The sequence below is a fragment of the Microtus pennsylvanicus genome, chromosome 12, assembly GCF_037038515.1.
Source record: "Microtus pennsylvanicus isolate mMicPen1 chromosome 12, mMicPen1.hap1, whole genome shotgun sequence".
Lineage (NCBI taxonomy): Eukaryota > Metazoa > Chordata > Mammalia > Rodentia > Cricetidae > Microtus > Microtus pennsylvanicus.
In genome coordinates, this window is record NC_134590.1 from 15,082,358 (window position 1) to 15,103,681 (window position 21,324).

General features: G+C 40.5%; 1 protein-coding gene across 4 annotated transcripts in view; it reads left to right on the forward strand.

Moving 5' to 3' along the window:
• Positions 1-21,324, forward strand: part of Ankrd17 (ankyrin repeat domain 17) — a 151,995-nt gene that overhangs the window by 124,517 nt on the left and 6,154 nt on the right. For all 4 annotated transcript variants that reach the window (XM_075944322.1, XM_075944323.1, XM_075944324.1 and 1 more), the window contains 6 exons: positions 3,203-3,374; positions 4,585-5,032; positions 5,612-5,767; positions 7,740-7,889; positions 11,798-13,422; positions 16,133-16,330. In XM_075944322.1, coding sequence (XP_075800437.1) covers positions 3,203-3,374; positions 4,585-5,032; positions 5,612-5,767; positions 7,740-7,889; positions 11,798-13,422; positions 16,133-16,330 — 2,749 coding nt within the window. The remainder of the gene's footprint in view (positions 1-3,202; positions 3,375-4,584; positions 5,033-5,611; positions 5,768-7,739; positions 7,890-11,797; positions 13,423-16,132; positions 16,331-21,324) is intronic.

The following is a 21,324-nucleotide window of genomic DNA, read 5'->3' on the forward strand; positions in this document are numbered from 1 at the left end:
AGAGGATTGCTGAGAGTTTAAGACCAAAGTGGGGGTGCTTTGATTTTGTGTATGTTTGGAGATTGTCTGCATCAATGGGCACAGAAGCAGCCCTAGAGGTTAGTTACATTATTCTTTTAGAGGTTTCTACCAAAGTGAAATATTTTTAGATACACTACAGAAGAGAATTTCAGGACCAACCAGTATGCATTGTGTTTGGGTTAAGGCCAAACCACAGCCCCTGGCATTCATATATCTAAGGAGTCTGGAATGTTCAGGTAGAAGTTTCCTCCCAAGCCCCTTCTTCTGGGAGTTGCCCTCAGTCCAGACTCCATGCCTGAGAGGGCCCTCCGAACGATGACCCCTCCACAGAGATGCCTAAGACCACTCCCACAGTATATTTAAGCTGCCCCCGCCCTCAAGAACAAACACATGGTTTTCTGGTCTTCCTCTTCCGTCTTCTCTCTTGGAAACTGGAAAGTCATCTCGGAGTATTTGTATCCATGGGCTTTTTCTAATTCGGTTTGGTTTGGTCTGATTCAGATTATTGCATCGGTGGATAGGCTTATGGGATGCAGAAACTTCACAGTGGAGTTAGTTGTGGAATACCAGGACATAGCTAAGTCTTCAGGTGTGGGCTTCTCAAGAATCACACTTGTTTCTGCACCTTGAAGATACTATGTTCAAAGGTTTGTTAAGGAACCTAAATAAGATGATAAAGTGGTTCATGAAGAGATTGAAGTCAGATCTTCTCTCTAGAAAAAGTTAAGAGTCTTACTTCTAGGATTTCTTGAAAAAAAATACTTAGGAGGAATGAAGTTCTACTCCATGTCATATATTTCAAGCCTCGAAATTTATTGGTCTTTTTTAAAAAAAAGCCAGAAGTAGGGGCATATGTTTTTAATTCCAGCACTCAGGAGGCAGAGGAAGGTGGATCTCTGTGAGTTCGAGGCCAGCCTGGTCTACAAAGTGAGTTCCAGGACAGCCAAAGATACACAGAGAAACATTGTCTTGAAAAACAAACAAAAACCAGAAATAATATTTTACATTGTTAAGAGTCTTACTTCATTCAGAAATTGACCAGTGTGACTATGAATGCATTTTACCAAAGAAGAGGCATTATTCACATACCGGTGCCAGTCACCAGAACTGCTCCAGAGCGTACTCTCAGTATGCAGATCTGACTGGGTGGTGGTGGTTCATGCTTTTAATCCCACTACTTCAGAGGCAGAGGCAGGTGAATCTTTGTGAGTTGGATGCCAGCCTGGTTTGTAGAGCAAGGTCCAGGACTGACTCCACAGCTACTGGGAAACCCTGTCTCAAAAAACAAAAGCAGCAACAACAAAAGACTTAGACGGCTGAGGCAGGCGGACGTGTGAGTCTGAGGCCAGCCTGGTCTACAGAGCTAGTTCCAGGACAGCTAGGGCTGTTACGTAGAGAAACCCTGTCTGGAAAAATGAAAAGGGTGTGTGCGTGCGTGTGCAGTTCTGAATTACAATAGGGGTTTATAAAGGCAAAATTAACAAGGCGATATACTTCCTGCCTTCATGCAATCAGGGACAAAAGCACACTGACATGCATTCTGCCTACTAATGTGTAATTAGGCACACTTCCTGCCTGTGTTCCATCTGGGGCAAGCAAGCTTGTTTACAGAAGTGAAAACGTGGTTTGTACAAGATTAGGCAATTACAAGAACAACCCTCAGCATTCCAAGAACTTATCTTTCTTTGGGCAAGTGGGACTTACAGCATAGAGGCATTTGTTTTATGATTCTCTTAAGCACAATAATTTTAAATTTTTAAACATAATGTTCACCATAACAATATTATGTCTTGCTAGGCACAGGCCTTTATTCCCTGCACTTGGGAAGCAGAGACAGGCCGTTCAGTGAATTCAAGGCCAGTCTGGTCTACAAAGTGAGTTCCAGGACATTCATGGCTGTTACGCAGAGACACTTCTGTTTCAACCCTTCTCCTAGCCAAAGAAAACCCAACAATATTTTTCTATATAAGTAGTATTCATAGAAAATGTTAGTCATGATGAAAGTCTCAATTCTCAGCTGAGAGGAGACTTTAACCCCTGTCATTGATGGGCTCACCTTCTTCCTGGTGCCTTTATAATCCCCCTTGTCTTTCTATTTTGCCTCAGTCTCAGTAGGATACTGTGACTTTTTTTCTTCTATATACTAACTATCATTGTTTTCATAGGCTTTTATTTGAAGTACATATAAAATACACAGATTCAGAATGCTTATGGGCCTGAAACAAGGTTGTGTATATGTGTGTGCGTGCGCGCTATGTGTTGCTTTTTTGAGAGGCTGAAGGTATTAGATTGAACCATCAAATAAGGGTTCCTGGAACCCATTTCAGATCTTTGCCAGAGCAGTAAAAGCTCTCAGCCCCTGAACTCTCTCTAACCCTAACTTAAAAATTTTAAGTGACTGTAGAAATCATGTGCCTTTATTATTTACTCATTAAAATCAGATAAGCTTTTGTTTAGTTTTTATGGTAATGGGGACTAGTTCTGGGGCCGTGTGTATGTTAGGCGAATACTCCATCACTGAACTATATTCTAGGCTTTTCTTTTGAGACAGAGCTTGCGGTGTAGCCTATACCAGCACCAGACTCACTGTTAGCAATCCTTGAGTTCAAGATCTTCTTGCTTCAGCATGATGTTGAGATTAGGAGTGTACATAATCATATACAGCTTAAAAATATGTCAGGTATGGTGGCACATACCTTAATTCTGACAATCAGGAAGCAGAGGCAGGTGGATTTCTCTGAGCTTGAGGGCTTTATGGTCTACATAGTGAGTTAAAGCCAAGCCACGGCTACTTAGTGAGACTCTTGACTCCAAAATAAATAAATAAGTTTTGTTTACACATAGAACCAAATAGTCATTCTGCAGTTTACTGCATGTGCTTGAATTGTGGTGCCCCTGTCCCTATTAATTACCTGCTGCCTCTTCTACTTTCGTTCTCCAAAACTTTATATTTTTACATTCAAGAAAAAAAACCTTGAAGCTTGATGTTTTAAAAATGGCATAGAGCTCACAGATACTGTCCTACTGTGTCTACCACTGTGCACACATTACTGTATGTTAAGTACGGTTGACTCCAATGACTTTGAATTTTAAGGTTTCCTATTTGCCTTGTAATAAATCATGTTATATGCCTACTTTTAGTCGAAGTAAGCTCTAGTGTTGTGTTTCTCTTATTTTACAGTTAAGGGAAGAAAGCCGAAGGCTGGCCTTGGCTGCCAAAAGAGAAAAGCGAAAAGAGAAGAGAAGGAAGAAAAAGGAAGAACAAAGGAGAAAATTAGAAGAAATTGAAGCCAAAAATAAGGAGAACTTTGAACTCCAAGCTGCCCAAGAAAAAGAAAAACTTAAAGTTGAAGGTATTTTTTTCCAGACAAGCATCCAGTTTGATACTGCAGTTGAAGTCATATACTCAGCTGCACCTAGCAGATGTAATCCATCACTTAGTAGTCTGAGGTGACAGGGTCTCAAGATAAGGACATGTGGGCTACACCGTGAGTTTGAGACCAGCACACACAATTTGCTGAGGTTGTCTCAAGAATTTTTTGTTTGTTTGTTTTTGTTTTGTTTTGATAGGATTTCTCTGTGAAACAATCCTGGCTGTCCTGGAACTTGCTTTGTAGACCAGGTTGGCTTCGAACACACAGCTCTACCTGCCTCTGCCTCCCGAGTGCTGGGATTAAAGGCCTTTGCCACCACTGCCCGACTCAATAATTTTTTTTTAAAGAATTCCAGGAAATTAACAGTTGCCTGCCATGTGCTTGGGTCCTGAAAACAATTCTTTGTACTAAAAAAGCAATTATTAGCTTAAGGTAAGCATGGCAGTGTATTGTGGTAATGCCAGCATTTGGGAAGTAGAAAGCAGGAGGGTCAGCAGTTCAGGGGTATCCGTGGCTACAAAGTCAGTCAATGGCTGACTTAAGAGGCATAAAATCCTATTTCAGAAAACAAAATACGACTACTCCTGCTCATTGTAATCATGATTATATTTACATTTTAGTTGAATGTAGTGGTACATATTTATAATCCTAGCATTCAGAGACTGAGGTAGGTCAATTACTGAAAAGTCAAGGCTAGCCTTGAATATGTAGTAAAACCCTGTTTTGTTTTTATTTAAATTCCTGTCAATGAACTTAGAAATATTTACTATTTAGATTTTGGTTTTGGATTTGTATTTTGTAGTTTTGAGATACTTTGGCTGTATTTGGCTTGTGCTAGCCTTATACTTTACATTTTTCTATCCCAACCTTTCAGGTAGCTTAGATTGTGGACATTTTCTTCCATTCTTGATTTGTAACACTTTTGGGTACCTGCAGTTAGTCTAGTCTTTCTCCTCTTTTTTTGAAATGTATACATGATATGTAATAAAATGTAAATACTTGACTCTTTCCTTATAAAATGTCTTCATTTTATATATAGTAACATTGTTATATTTATGTTAGTAATTTTATAAAATTTAATACATGATTCATGTTTATATTTCCCAAGCGGTTTCCAAATATTCTTTATAGTTTTCTGCTGTATCAATCTCATCAGTGAATGACTAACTTAATATTACTGCTTTTACAGAAGAACCTGAAGTCTTGACAGAGCCTCCAAGTGCCACCACCACCACTACCATAGGAATATCTGCTACCTGGACTACTTTGGCAGGTTCCCATGGGAAAAGAAATAACACCATAACTACCACCAGTTCAAAAAGGAAAAACCGGAAAAATAAAATTAATCCAGAAAATGTTCAAATTATATTTGATGATCCACTACCAATTTCATACAGTCAGCCAGAGAAGGTGAATGGAGAGTCCAAGAGCAGCAGTACCAGCGAGAGTGGGGACAGTGACAATATGAGGATTTCCAGCTGCAGTGACGAAAGTAGTAACAGCAACAGCAGCAGGAAGAGTGACAATCGTTCTCCAGCTGTGGTCACTACCACTGTGACCAGCAAGAAGCAGCCCTCTGTTCTTGTTTCATTTCCAAAGGAGGAGAGAAAACCCGTTTCTGGCAAGGCGTCTATAAAGTTAGTTCCAAGTTCCTTTTAGTGGTGTCATGTTAAATACCTTGTCACTAATTTTCTTTCTTTCTTTCTTTTTGAAACAAATTAATTACTAAATATTTTTGTATGCTAAAAAGACTAAGCTGTTGTTTAGATTTTATGCTGAGAAAATAAATTACTTTTACTATGTAATTTTTTGTGATTGTTGTTAAACTTAGCTTATGAAAAGTTTTGATAAGTGAAGCTGGGTGTGGTGGTATATGCCTGTCATTTCAGCCTTTGGGAGGCTGAAGCAAGAGAATCACAGGTTCAAAACCAGGTTGGGCTAAATGTTGACTTGAGTATAGCCAGACCCTGTCTCAAAAATGAAAAAGGTATTGGTGTCTAGTTTCAGTGTTAAGATTCTACTCTGCTAAGTTTACCCCTGTGTGGTACACTCTTGAAACTGGCTCTTTGTTATTAAATGTTGACTAGCAGAGACATTAGGAGCAGATTCCGCATTCGTTTCTTTTCATTGGTCTTAAACAATAAACTGTGTAACTTTATCATTTAAGTTTTTCTGCGTCTGTTCATTATTAATGTGCTTTCCCTCCTTTGTTAAAGATTGTCAGAGACTGTCAATGAAGGGACCAGTAATTCTCTGTCAACTTGCACAAAGTCTGGTCCATCTCCTCTTTCTTCTCCAAATGGGAAGTTAACAGTAGCAAGTCCTAAGCGTGGGCAAAAGAGGGAAGAAGGATGGAAGGAAGTTGTAAGGAGGTGAGTGATTCTTGGCTTACAGTTATAGTCCTCCCACCATTCCTGAAGTTGTAGACAAACTCATGTTTCAAAACTAAATCTGGTCAAGAGACAGTCTTGTTGTATATCACATGCTAAAAATGCCAGTGTTTTAAAGTGAGAAGTAAGTAAGGTGGTGGTAGATGCCTTTAATCCCATTGTAATTCTTTGTGTAGCTCTGACTGCCCTAGAACTTACTATGGTTGACCAGGCTTGCTCAAAGTCAAGAATTCCACCTGCCTCTGCCTCCCAAATACTGGGAACCTTTCACTAATGTGAAGATTTAAAATTGAAATGTGCCAGACCTGGTGGACCATGCCTGTAATCTTAGCTCTTGGGAAGTGTAAGCAGGAGAACCGTAGTTTAATGTTACCCTCAGTTTGAGGCCAGCCTGGGCTTTTTAAGGTCCTCATTTGTTCATAAAAAACAAAGAAAATTAAAACTGCTTACTATTCTTCCAAAGTACCTGAATTCAGTTCCCAGCACCCATATAGGACAGCTCACGGTTTCCTGGAAAACCCTACCTTGAGGGGATTGGACACCCTTTTCTGGCCTCCTCAGGCACCTGCACACACATGCAATACAATCCTATAGATAGACCTAAATTAAACCAGCTTTTCCAGGTTGTCCTGTGACCTCTACATGTATTCCTGATGCATGCATACCCCTCCCCCCCGGAATAAAATGTAAAAAATCCTTGTAATTTTGCAAAGTGAGGCATGATTGTTTTTGCCTGTGATCCAAGTACATGAGAGTTGGTGGCAGGAAGATTGGTTGATTTGGAAGCAAATCTAGGTTATGGAATGAAACAGTCTAAACAGCCCAAACAGGTCTTGATTTCAACATAGAGATGAGGGTGACCTTGAATAAGTACTGATCCTCTTGCCACCAACTCCCAGAACTTGGCAGGCTAACGTAGGTAATTTTTTTTTCCTTTTAATTTCTAGTAGGCTTTTCTTTTTTCCACACATGACTTCGTGAATTTTTATGTCTAGATAATCAATTATATGCTTCTAAATAATTCAGGGAAACAGAATTTTCATATTTTTTGAGATAATACATTAGATATAAATAAGCAGGAAAAGTGCCTAAAAGAAGCCTTTCTTGAGACTTTAGACTAAATTAGCTCCATTGAAGCTCCCTGTAAATTTGCACCACCAGAATTTGCAGTGGCAGCGTGCACATCTACCTAGTATATGTTGCAGGAATATAATAGGATGATAGTCAAGAAAGCAAACCACAAGATGAAAAGTTAGGCTAAGACAGCATTTCCCTGAGTAGACCAGGCTACCCTGTAGCTCAGAGAGATCCACCTATTTCTGCTTCCAGAGTGCTGTCACTAATAGGGCACTATTGTTTGTTTTTCAGGATTAAGAATAAATAAAAAGCTGGGTGTGGTGGTACACCCTTTATTTCCAGCACTTTTTTTTTTATTGAAAAAATTTCTGCCCCCCCCCCCCCCCGCCTCCCATTTCCCTCCCCGTCCGCCCCACTCTTCTCCCCCTTCCCCTCCTCTCCCCCTCCCCTCACTGCTTTCCCCCTTCCCCCCTCCTCTCCCTCCCCTCCCCCCCCCAGTCCTAAGAGCAGTCAGGGTTTCCTGCCCTGTGGGAAGTCCAAGGTCCTCTCCCCTCCATCCAGGTCTAGGAAGGTGAGCATCCAAACAGACTAGGCTCCCACAAAGTCAGTACATGCAGTAGGATCAAAACCCAGTGCCATTGTCCTTGGCTTCTCATTTTGAGGCAGGCCAAGATTGCCTTTTCAAGCTAGCCCACAGTTACATAATGAAATTCTATATTCATTGAATTTTTAAAAAAAAACAAAAGGATGAATATAATCTTATTTTGCAATAGTCTGTTCTTCATTTATAGTAAAATACCTTAATTTTTAATTATTTTCATTATAACCACTGATAGTAATTTGTCTTTATTAATTTATCCTTGTAATTTTTAAACAGGTCAAAGAAAGTATCTGTTCCATCAACTGTGATATCTAGAGTGATTGGAAGAGGTGGCTGTAATATCAATGCTATTCGGGAGTTTACTGGTGCACACATAGATATTGATAAGCAGAAGGACAAAACTGGAGATCGGATAATAACTATAAGGCAACGCTTTATTTCTACATTTTCTTTCTGTTTTATTGTATTGTGACTCAGTGGAATGAAACCATTTTAGTAGCATTTTGTGTTTGATTTGTGTGTGTGTGTGTGTGTGTGTGTCCATCTATTTTCATGTTGTGAAGAGATACCATGATCTTCGCAACTTCTTGTGAAGGAAAACATCTAATTGGGGTGGTTCAGAGGTTCAGTCCATTATCATTATGGTGAGAAGTATCTGAGAGTCTGACTTCTGCTGTGGGCAATAGGAAGTCAACTGAACGGTATCTTGAGCATGGGAAACCTCAAAGCCCTTCCCCACACTGACACACTAACAAGTTCGTATCCACTCCAACAAAGCCATACCTCCTAATAGTGCCACTCCCTGAGAGAGAGAGAGAGAGAGAGAGAGAGAGAGAGAGAGAGAGAGAGAGAGAGTGAGAGAGAGTGTGTTGGGAGTGCAAGTATATCTGAATGCTTGTGAATGGCAGACATCAACCTTGGGTACTGATTTCTAATGTACTTTACCATGTTTTGTTGGTTTTAATTTCTAAGTTGTGTTTGTATGTCCTCGGAGGTTAAAGACTTCAGATATTCTGGAACTGGAGTAATAGGCTACTGGACATGTATTTGGGAAATTGAATTTGAGTCCTCTGCAAGAGCAGTATATGCTCTTAACCATAACGCCATCTCTCCAGGACCCCGCCCCCTTCCGTTCTCTGTTTTGGGTGGGGGGAACCTCAGAATGGCCTCGAACTTGCTAGTAGGTATACATAGCAGGCTCTTGAGCCCAAATGATCTACATATCTCCACCTTCCCACTATTCAGATCACAAGAATGCAGACACCATGCCCAGCTTTTTATTCTAATGTATTTTAAGGTCATACAGTTTCTATGCATGCAAGACAAGTACTTTACTAATGGAAAGATCTCCACGGGGCTGGGCGAAGTCGGGGGATGGGACAGGGTCTGGATACCTGGAGTTTTTATGTATGCTCACACTGCAGAGACCAGAGAAGAATTTCTCCTCTCATGCTCTGTCACTGTGTCTTATCCCTTGAGATAGTACCCCTCAGTAAATCTGAAGCTTGGAAGCTTGATGTTTAGGCTATTCTGACTGGATAGAGAGTTGCCAGGATCCTTCCGTAAGTAATTTTGAGGTTATTGACATGCTGGCTATACCTAGCTTTTATGTGTCAGATATTCAAACTCATGTTTATTATTATTATTATTTATTTATTAAAGATTTCTGTCTCTTCCCCGCCACCGCTTCCCATATCCCTCCCCCAATCAAACTCATGTTTTAATCCTTTGTTCATCAAGCACTCTTACTCATTGAGACATCTCCCCTGACTTTATGTTTTTAACGATAATAACTATGAGAATTGTACCACATATCTTTAATCTCAGCAGAAGCAGGCAGATCTCTTAAGTTTTGAGGCTAGCCTGGTCTTCATAGTGAGTTCCAGGACAGCCAGGGTTATATAGTGAGACTTTATCTCAAAGGGGGGTGGGGAGTTGGAAATAGAAATATAATTATTCCTAGTCCGTTTTCTAATTAATGCATTCTTGTGACATGTTTTAGGTGTTAATAGGGAATTTTGAAATAATCTTAAAAATTTGTTCTGAACCTGGATTAGTAAATGTCTAAGACTTTTTGTTCTAGTTTTTCGCGACAGGGTTTCTCTCTACAGAGAAACTGTTCCTGGCTGTCATGGAACTTGTTATGTAGACTAGGCTGAACTCACAGAGATCCAAGTGCTTGTATTAAAGTCATCAGCCACCACACCCAACTAATGTCTAGCACAATTTAAGCAGGGAATTATTTTCTTTCAATTGTACATTTGAAATTTTGTTCTTCTGAGATGGTATTCTTAGAATTTGAACTTATTAATATAGTTTAAATCTAACATAAATATTTAACTTGAAAACTCATCAAATGTGTCTGCTGTAATATTCTTAGAATAAAGATGAGAGCTTAAGTCATAGGCTGTAAGAAGCTATGCCTATAGCCATTTTAAGTGTGTTTTGAAAAGAAGGTACTTTGGCAAGAAAGATGGCTCGGGGGGGCTGGAGAGATGGCTCAGTGTTCAAGAGCATTGCCTGCTCTTCCAAAGGTCCGGAGTTCAATTCCCGGCAACCACATGGTGACTCACAACCATCTGTAATGGGGTCTGGTGCCCTCTTCTGGCCTGCAGACATACACACAGATAGAATATTGTATATATAACAAATAAATAAATATTTTTTTAAGAAGTAAAAAAAAAATGGCTCGGAGGCTAAGAGCACTGACTGTTCTTCCAAATATTCCAAAGGTCCTGAATTCAATTCCCAGCACCCACATGGTAACTCACAAACATATGTAATGAGATCTAGTGCCTTCTGACCTGCAGGCATTCATACGTGCAGAACATTGGATACATAATAAATAAATAAATCTTTAAAAGGAGAAGCAGGTACTTTTTTGCATTATGTACTTAATCCATTTCCTATTCATCTTTTCTTCTTTTCTGGCTTTTCCCTCTGCTAAAGTGGCTAGGTTGTCACAACCTGCCATATCCAGAGAAAAGACAAACAGGTGCTTTTTCTGATCATTTGTTTCTGAGGTTTCCGTACATGACCTCATCAAATGTTTTCCTGAAGACCCAGCGTGACAGTTTGCTGTCACTGTCATTGTTGACATTACTGGGATTCCTAGCTCATTTTGAGAGATCTTCCCTAAGGGATTATAATACTATTAATAGGGAAGATATTTGGGAATATGTAGTAAGCTTTTCTCTGCTAGTTGTAGAGTTTTCCATGTTTACTTACATTGGTGTTTTGTTCTTTGATTTTGTTATGCTAAAGATTGAACATAAATTCCCACTTCCAACTTCTTACTTAAATTGTTTTGGTTTTGTTTTTATTTTTATTTATTTAAACTTTTTGGGCAGGATGTCTATGTAGCCCCGTCTATCCTGGAACTCACTATACCAGACTGTCTTTGAACTTAGAGACTGCCTCCTTTAAGTGTTCACATTAAAGGCTTACATCACCATTCTAGGCTTAACTTTCTCTCCCCTTTTTCTTTAAGACCAGATCTCAGGATGTAGTTTAGACTGGCCTTAAACTCACAGAGGTCACCTCTCTACTGGTACTAAAGGTGTTAACTACCACTCCTAGTTGTTGACCAGCTATATAACTTTGTAGTAGTGTATGCTACGCAAGCTTTTGTGTATAATTGACTTCCTAACAATAAAATGTCTTAAGATGGGATTTATTTATTTATTTATTTTTGGTTTTTTGAGATGGGGTTTCCCAGTAGCTATGGAGTCAGTCCTAGTACTCGTTCTGTGGACCAGACTGGCCTCGAATTCACAGAGATCTGCCTGCCTCTGCCTCCAAGCACTGTAAAGGTGTGTACTACCACCATCCAGCAGGGAAAATATCTTAGTCTAAGGAAACAACAGGAAAATGAATTTTTTCATTTAATAAATATAGGGCGTGGTGCAGTGACTCAGCAGTCATTGCAGGATACCTGGATCCAGTTCCCAGCACCTACGTAGTGCCTTACAACCATCCGAGCGCTTCTATGTGTGAACATAAAGAAGTCTTTTTAAAAGAAAGTCAATTAAGATAGTTGTATAGGTTTGTGACAGGGAACTTAACTAGCTTGGGAAAGCTTGCCAAAAAGGAAGATAAAAATTGCTGATCTTCTGAAGCTTAGCATTAATTCAAAATAATTTATCATTTCCAGAAGACCTAAAAATTGATAAGACTATGTCCCTTGCACACTTCAGCTTATCTGGTGTGTGTGTGTGTGTGTGTTTGTGTGTGTGAGAGAGACTATCTGCGCACAAATGACTTTATATTACTAGAAAATACTGAAATTGGGGCTTACTCTTGGCATTTGTTTTTGTCTGTTGATCAACATACAGGGGTGGCACTGAATCAACAAGACAAGCAACTCAGTTGATCAATGCTTTGATCAAGGATCCAGACAAAGAAATTGATGAACTTATTCCAAAGAATCGTTTGAAAAGCTCCTCAGCAAATTCCAAAATAGGGTCATCAGCACCTACCACCACTGCTGCTAATAGTTCCTTAATGGGAATTAAAATGACGACTGTAGCTCTGTCATCAACATCTCAAACTGCCACAGCACTCACTGTGCCTGCTATCTCTTCTGCATCCACTCACAAAACCATTAAGAACCCAGTGAATAATGTGAGGCCTGGTTTTCCGGTTTCTCTTCCATTAGCATACCCTCCTCCCCAGTTTGCACATGCTTTGCTTGCTGCTCAGACTTTCCAGCAGATCCGTCCACCAAGGTTGCCCATGACCCACTTTGGAGGTACTTTTCCACCAGCTCAGTCCACTTGGGGTCCTTTTCCTGTCAGGCCGTTGAGCCCTGCCAGAGCTACTAACTCGCCTAAGCCTCACATGGTGCCTCGCCATAGCAATCAGAATAGCAGTGGTTCTCAGGTGAATTCAGCAGGTTCTTTAACTTCAAGTCCAACAACTACAGCCAGTTCATCAGCTTCAGCGGTGCCTGGTACATCTTCAAATGGCAGTCCAAGTTCTCCTTCCGTCAGAAGGCAGCTTTTTGTCACAGTTGTGAAGACATCCAATGCCACAACCACAACAGTCACAACTACAGCAAGCAACAACAGCACTGCACCCACAAACGCCACATATCCTATGCCTACTGCCAAAGAACACTACCCAGTATCCTCCCCATCTTCCCCATCACCACCAGCCCAGCCAGGAGGGGTTTCTAGAAATAGCCCTTTGGATTGTGGAGCAGCATCCCCAAATAAAGGGGCATCTTCTTCCGAACAGGAAGCAAGTAGTCCGCCAGTAGTTGAAACCTCAAACAGGCCTCCACACAGCAGCAGTTCTGGGAGCTCATCAGGTCATTCCACTCAGCAGCAGCCTCCGGGACCTGTTTCTCAGGAGCCAAGACCCCCTCTTCAGCAGTCTCAGGTTCCTTCCCCGGATGTGAGAATGACTGTTCCTCCCACAGCAACAAGTTCTGCTCCAGTGGTGGTGCCTTCTACTGCGCCTGTGCCATACCCTATGCCTCAAACACAGATGGGATGTTCCCAGCCTCCTAAAATGGAAACCCCTGCTGTCCGACCACCTTCTCATGGCACAACTGCCCCTCACAAGAATCCAGCTCCAGTGCAGAATTCATCTGTTGCAGTCCTCAATGTCAACCACATTAAAAGACCTCATAGTGTCCCCTCCTCTGTCCAGCTACCTTCGACCTTAAGTACACAAAGTGCTTGTCAGAATTCAGTACATCCAGCAAATAAGCCTGTTGTTCCCAACTTCAGTGCCCCTTTACCATTTGGGCCCTTTAGCACATTGTTTGAAAATAACCCTACGAATGCTCATGCCTTCTGGGGAGGCTCTGTTGTTTCATCTCAGTCAACACCAGAATCTATGCTGTCTGGAAAGTCCTCTTATTTGCCAAATTCGGATCCTTTACATCAGTCTGATACTTCCAAAGCACCAGGTTTTAGGCCGCCATTACAGAGACCTGCTCCAAGTCCCTCAGGTGAGTATGTTTATTTTATTTTTACATTCTCTACTTATTACCACTTCACATGGACGCTAGGAAAAATTTGGCTATATTCTGATGTATTTTCTTTATAAGTAGGTTACATGGACAGAGGGGGTGGTTTGTTGCTCTGCTGTTGTTTTTGAAACAGGGTCTAACTACATAGCCCTGGCTGGACGACTGGACTGGAATTCCAACACCTGCTTCCTGAGTGTGGGATTAAAGGTGTGGGCTGTGGGGCCTGGTGTTTTTGGTTTTTTGTTGTTGTTGTGTTTTTTTGTATTTGTGGCACGAGGAGTTTGACCCATTCATTTATGCCTGCTAGACAAGTGTTTTCTTTACAACGAGCTACACCCCAAGCCCAAGACAGTTGCAGTCCTTTATACATTTGTGTAGCATGAGCATTTAGTGTGGTGTTTTTATTTGAAAATCTTTTAAAGGCTATAGTAAATTTTATCTTAAATATGTTAGTAGGTCTCATCTTCCCCTCCCTCTCACCCCCCTTGAAACAAAGAAGAAAAAGGATTTAGGGATTTTTTTTTTTTGATATTGGAAGCAACTCGGGAAGCTGAAGAATAGCCTTTAGTTTGAGACCAGTCATCATACCCTATCTTGAAAAAGACAACAGAAGGGCATGGTGGTGCATGCATGTAATCCCTGCACATGGAAAGTCATTTCAGCTACAGTCTGATCTTTACTGCTTTAGCCACAGGAGATCCTGTCTCAAAAGAAAGAGAAAAAAAGAAACCATAGGTTTTATATTAATAAGGAAATGCCAGCTAACACCAAAATACTACCAGTTTTATTAAATTGAAATTCATTTCTGTTTTTTGGACATCGTTCTCATTTTAAAGTGATACGCCATCTAATGTGGTAACCATTAGGTGTGCCTATTATTTCTATTTAACTCAGTGAAAATTCACCAGATGTGAATACCTTTATTCTCAGCCTTAGGAGGCAGAGGCAGGCTGATCTCAGTGAGATCCAGGCCAGCCAGGGCTACATATTGTGACCCTGTTTCAAAATAACACTTTATCTTCTTAGTCCAGCTGTAAGCATGGTGGACTAAGTGGCTGCCATGTTGTACAGCAAAATTGTAGAATATTTCTATTTCAAGGGAAGTTCTTTTGGACAGCATAGGGGATCTAAACATTTTCTAATTATGTTACTGCTTTTTAACTTTTCACTTATTTTTAGATTTATAAAACAAGAATTTCAGTTTTTTGTGTAAATACTTTAGTTGATTATGATAATATACCAAAAAGAAGAAATTAGTATTAGATAGTTGACAATAGATTTTATAGTATTCAAATAACTACTTTTCCTGTTTTTAGGATTTGTTGCAGGATGCCAGATTGCATTTAGAACTAATACACTCTTGAATCAGCATGGTAGTGCGTGCTTTTGTATCTCTAGCACTTTGGGTTCACTGTGATCTTTGGCTATGTGTTGAGTTCATTTCTATCCCAGAATATCAAGAGAGTCTGGCTTTTTTGGTTTCTCTTGTATAGTCATGGTGTCTGGTAACTTACTCTGTAATCCAGGCTGTCCCTGAACTCAGAGATCTGCCTGCTTCTGCTTTCCAAGTGCTGGGATTAAAGGCATACACTACCATAGCTCAGCAGAGATCCTTTAGAAGAGATCTATTGGAAGAAACTATTGTGGGTTAGCCTGAGCATGTCAAGTAATTGAGAAAATCCATGTGAGAGGTGGACACTATGGGCTAGAATGGGGTGGAGCTCACCATATAGGGCATGCTTGTCTCAGACTTCACAACAACCTTTGAGCTTAGTAGGCTAAGAAGTGGTGAGATTCTCCTCCTTAGCTAACTCAGTGCTATAGTGAACATCTGAAGCTGGCTTTATTTGTTTAATTGTTGTTGGGTTTTGTTTTTTAAGAACATCTTACTGTATAGACCTCACTGGCCTAAACTCAGTAAATGTGGACTAGGCTGACCTGGAACTCAGAAGAATTATACCTGTTTCTATATCCGTGTATTCATTCCTTGCATCAATATTGTGCACAAATGTGTGCCAGGAGCCCAGGGAAGTCAGAAGAGGTGTTGGTTCCCGCGGAGCTGGAGTTGTCGTTGATTAATCGTGTGAATCCAATTCTAGGTCCTCTGCAAGAACAGCAAGTGTTTTGCCACCTACAACTTCCCAGCCTTAACACTTCCTTAAAAAAATTTTTTTTAGACTGGTGGTGGTGGTGGCACAGGTCATTAATCCTATCGTGGAATCAGAGGGGAGGGAGGTGGATCTCTTGAATTAAGGCCAGCCCGGTCTACATAGTAAGTTCCAGGACAGCTAGAAGTACATAGAGACCCTGTCAGAAAAATAAAAACATAGATAAATGAAAAATTTTTAAAAAATTAAGAATAAAATGCAGAGTAAAATATTACTCCCTCATTCATTATTCATTTGTTCATATCTTTTAATGAGGGAGTGGTTTTGAAGAATGGGTCTTGCTGTAGCCTAGGTTGCCCTTAAACTTGTCATGTGGTCATTCTCAACCTCATGAAGTGTATGACCTTGTGAGATTTTGTCTGGGGTGGGGAGGGAGAGAAAGAAACTGGCCTTGAATGGCCTTGAATTTATTAAGGAGCCGAAAATGAAATTTTTTTTAAGTGACTAAAATACTTGTGTGCTCTTCCCAGTGATCTCTTCTTGGGAGAGTTAGTCGGTAATGGTGATCTTTTACGTTACAGGTATTGTCAACATAGACTCACCATATGGTTCTGTGACGCCTTCTTCTACACATTTGGGAAACTTTGCTTCAAGTCTTTCAGGAGGTCAAATGTATGGGCCTGGAGCACCTCTTGGAGGAGCATCTGCAGCTGCTAACTTTAACAGACAGCATTTTTCCCCACTTAGTTTATTGACTCCATGTTCATCAGCATCAAATGGTGAGTGATCTGTATCCCGAAAGAAAAAGCTATCTCTTATAAACAAAGGTGCTCGAGCTCTTCAAGTATAGGATATTGAGATAGACTGTCCTAGAGACTAGGCTAGCCTCAAACTCACCATTTAGTCAAGGATGACCTTGAATCTGATCTTTCTGCTTCCAGTTCCCACAGGCTGGAAGTAGAGGCACATGCTACTGCTGCTCATTTCAAGTTTGGGACTTTTAACTTCACCAACATTTTATGTTGTAAAAAAATAAAATAAAATTTCTAAATCTTGGGTATATGTAATATCAATAAAATTTGTAGATTTAAAAACTATTTATTGGGACTGGAGAGATGGCTTAGTAGCGCTTACTGCTGTTGGAGACCCTGCTTTGATTCCCGGTACCTATATGATAACTGTCTGCAACTCCAATTCCAGAGCATCACCCCTTCTGACCTTCATGGGCACCAGGCACACATGTGGTGCACACATATATATGAAGTCAAAACATTCATACACGCCTTTAATCCCAGCACTTGGGAGGCAGAGGCAGGCGGATCTCTGTGAGTTCGAGACCAGCCTGGTCTACAAGAGCTAGTTCCAGGACAGGTTCCAAAACCACAGAGAAACCCTGTCTCGAAAAACCAAAAAAAAAAAAAAAAAAAAAAAGAAAAACCAAAAAAAAAAAAAAAAACAAAAAAAAACCAAAAACATTCATACACATAAAAGAAAATCTAAAACTGCTTTTAAAACCTACTTATTTAATGGTACATGGTGATAAAACCAGGGTATCTTGTAGAAGAGGTATGTGTTCTACTATTTGAGCACATCCCTACCTCACTCCCATTTACTGTTAATTTACATGTACTTTTTAAATACAACTAGTGAGCAGAAAGATTTCTAGCTTTACAAAAAGAGTGACTATTGAGCCTAGCATGATGATGGGACTTAGTTGTAATTCTAACTACTTTAAAGACTGAAGTACTAGAGTTTGTGTTATGACCAGCCTCAACTGGTCAACACTAGTGAATTCCAAAGTAGCCTGGACAGAACTGTGAAAATGGTCTCCCATACAATACAAACACTTGCTGTGTAAATACCACATTTACATCTTCTTTACCTAAACTGCATAGCAAAACAAACTGACCTTGTACAGTATTAGAGTATTATATTCTTACTATATCAGCAGTCATGACGCAGAAACTCCAAATACATTAAGCAAAATAAAAACTGAACATTTGAAGAGCTGTGTTCTCATTTTTGTTTTCTTCATTTTCCTCTAAGAAGTACTGCAGCCTGAGCAGTAGTGGCACACACCTTTAATCCCAGTATTTGGGAGGCAGAGGCCTCGAGCTCGTGCATGAGCATAAGAGCTGGGGAGGGTGAGCACTGCTAAATGGGAATGGCTTAGACTTTAGAAACTTCTGCCTGCCACCAGGGTCACACCTCTTCCAAGACCAGGCCTCCCAGACCTTCTCAGACAGCTCTATCAACTAGGTACATATGATCAAACATGAATTTGTGAGGAGCATTCTCATTCATACAACCACATTTCTGTCCCTGGCACCTATGGGGTTGTGGCTATATCATAACACAAAGTGCATTTAGAACAGCTTTAAATGTGTTATGTCCCTGTAGTATTTCAGTCTAAAGACTTTAAAGTCTAAGGTTTCTTCTAGACACAAAGCAATTTCTTAATTATACCCCCCCGTAAAAATAAAAAAAAACAAATTGCATAGTACAACATTAAATGACAGAGAATATACATTACCATTCCAGAAGGGAGGAAGGGAACCATAGCAAGGAAATACTGTACCAAACGGAGGCCGAAACCCAGCAGGGCAAATTCCAAATCCTGTTAGTCTTAGCTGTTGTCAAAGAGCTTAGATGGTTCTGCCCTCCCAGCTTTGCTGACTGCTACAGTCTTCTCTTTTTCAAGTTGGTTCTACTTGTGTCCACACTGCTGTCTTCAGTGGCTTCCCTTAACCATGGAGAAAGATTCCATAACCCCCTTACTCCTTTAAAGCCAGAACTGCATGCTTATGCTGTCAAAGTCCTCTGTTTGCTTGGGGTAGAAGCTGGCCCCTCCTTGAGTTACATTTGCCCAAGAGTTGTTTGTTGCCTTCCTGTGTGGTACGTGCTTTCCCGTAATTTCTTATCATTGTCTTGTTAAATTGGAAGCTTATCTGGTGGGGTCTTGCCCTGAGAGCACCACTTTTTTCATTTCATTCTGTGCAGAGCTTCTCCTAATCTCTTTCAGCATAATCCTTGTGTCCAATATTAAGTTTCCTGGTTCCCCCTTTCTCCTCCAACTGTACAGTTTGCATCTCTTTTTGCCCAGCTTGCTCTTTTTCATTGTAGAACTGAGTAAGAATGATTCCTAGCCACCAAGTGACAAAGTCAAGTATTAGACCCTGTGGAAATCTCTTCTGCAGATGAAATTAGTCCAAAACTTTTTGGTCTCAGGCAGATTCTTAGGACAAGTGCAATTTTTGTCAGAACGTCACATGAATGGTGTCTACTCACATTGCTACTATTGTTCCCCTTTGAAACATTGAACTGAGTCTCCATAGTAAGCATAGCTCTCAGCTCTACTGTCTTGTTCATCCATACTAGGATGGCCCATTAAGTGCCTCCTGGAGTGTTCACTTTCCGAGTCTAAAGTTCCAAAGTCTTCCACAATCTTCCAAAAAAAGGGGCATGTTTGGGTATGTTGCAGCCATAGGCATCCCCTGGAACCATCTTTTTTCTCTCTTAGTTATGTTTTTGTTTCTCTGAAGAGACATCATGGTCAAGACAACTTACAGAAGAAAGTTCATAGGGGCCTTATTCCAGAGGGTGAGAGTCCATATGCATCATGCATGGCAGGGAGCATGGCATCAGGGAGGAGGCATGATGCAGGAGAGTAGCTAAGAGTGTAGAACTCTCCCGTAGATGTGAGGCAAAGAGACAGAGACGAATTACTGGGAATTGCTTGAGTTTTGGGGTTTGGTTTTTGTTTTTTAAGACATAGTTTCTCTACAAAGCCCTAGCTGCCCTGAAACATACTATATGTAGATCAGGCTGCCTTGGAACTCACAGACATACCTGCCTCTGACTCCAGAGTGCTGGGATTAAAGGTGTGTGCTTGGGTCTTTGAAACCTCAAAGCCCATTTCCAGTGACACATCTTCTCCAACAAGACCATACCTCCCAATCATTTTCAAGCAGTTGAACCAACTGGGGGCTAAGTATTCTAACATAATAGCATACAGGGAGTCATTCTCATTTAGACCATCTCTTTTCTTTTCTTTTCTTTTCTTTTTTTTTTTTTTCCCGAGACAGGGTTTCTCTGTGGCTTTTGGAGCCTTCCTGGAACTAGCTCTGTAGACCAGGCTGGTCTCGAACTCACAGAGATCCTCCTGCCTCTGCCTCCCGAGTGCTGGGATTAAAGGCGTGCGCCACCATCGCCCGGCTCATTTAGACCATCTCAACACCAAAAGCAGATGCTTGCAAAGATTACAGTTTGAGGAAACTTTGGATGTAGCTCATTTGGTAAAGTGCTTGCCTAGCATAAACAAGATCTCAGATTTGCTCTCCAGCACTGCATAAACCAGGCATGGCAGCAGGTTCCTAGAATTTTAGCACCTAGCACTCAGGAGGTAGAAATAGAAGGACCTGAAGTTTAGGGTCAAGGACTGAAGAATTAATTGTATTGCTGGGTAAGAATACTTGGCTGTGTAAAGAGAAGGACCTGATTTCAGATCCCAGCACCCAAGTAGAAAACAAGGCAGGAAGGCCTGTACTCTTGCCTGAAACCCCAGAATTGTGAGGGGTAGATCCAGAAAAGAAATCCTTTAGAGCATGCTGCCTACCAGCTTAGCTCCAGCTCCACTGGGGAACCCTGTCTCAAAGGCAGAGTGACAGAGCAGGATACCTAATATCCTTCTGTGACTGTGGCACGCACACCTGCACAGGAACAAGTGCATATACCACATTCAGACACATTATCCTTAGCTGTATAGGGTGCCCAATGCCAGCCTGGACTAAGTGGGCACACACTTAATTTAAACATTGTTCTTTTAATTGCTTTGGTTTTATATTTTGCAGCAAGTATTAACTTAATTAAACATTAATTAAGCTGATGATTTATTAAATAAACAATTGACCACTTTTATAGCATTGAGATTGTTATAGTTTACCATAAAGTATGTGGTTTTTTATAAAACATGAGCACATGTGCACGGTATGTCTCATGGTTGCCAGGCAAGCACTGTGTCATTGAACTAAATTACTATTCATTAATTACTATACATGCATGCATGTATAGTGTATGTATATATACACACACACACAAACATTAAAACCTGGCTACAAATAGTATGTATGTGTGTGTGTGTGTGTGTGTGTGTGTGTGTGTGTGTATGCTGTTTATATATATATATATATATATATACACACACACACACAGATTGCTTTTTAAAGACAGTCTTATTATATAGCTTATGCTAGTCTTGAACTTGTAGTCATCCTCTATTTTTTTTATTTGAGACAGGGTCTCACTATATTGTCTTGGCTATCCTGGAACTTGCTATGTAGACCAGTCTTCCTTTGATTGAACTCACTTGTCTCTGCCTCTAGAGTGCTAGGATTAAAGGTGTTTGTGCTGTCACGCCCAGCCGCAGTTACCTTGACCGATTGAACCTCTGGAGCTCTGTAGTGACAGATGTGCACCATCATGCTCAGCTTAAACACTGTTCTTAAAGCAGAAAGGGGAGATAAGAAGGGGGAGAGGGGAGGAGGGGTCAGAAAGTAATGGGAGTAAATGAAGTATAATGGTGTATATATCTAAAAATGATTCAGAGAACTTCATTTCTTTGGATGCAAATCAAAAATTAATTAAAAGTATTATTCTTACATCTCAGCTTTCCTTGGGAAAATGTATATTTTAAAACGTCTTCAGAATTTGAGATTTGGTTTTACAAAATTAAATATTCTACAGAGTACCTGTATTCTATTTCAAAATATCATTT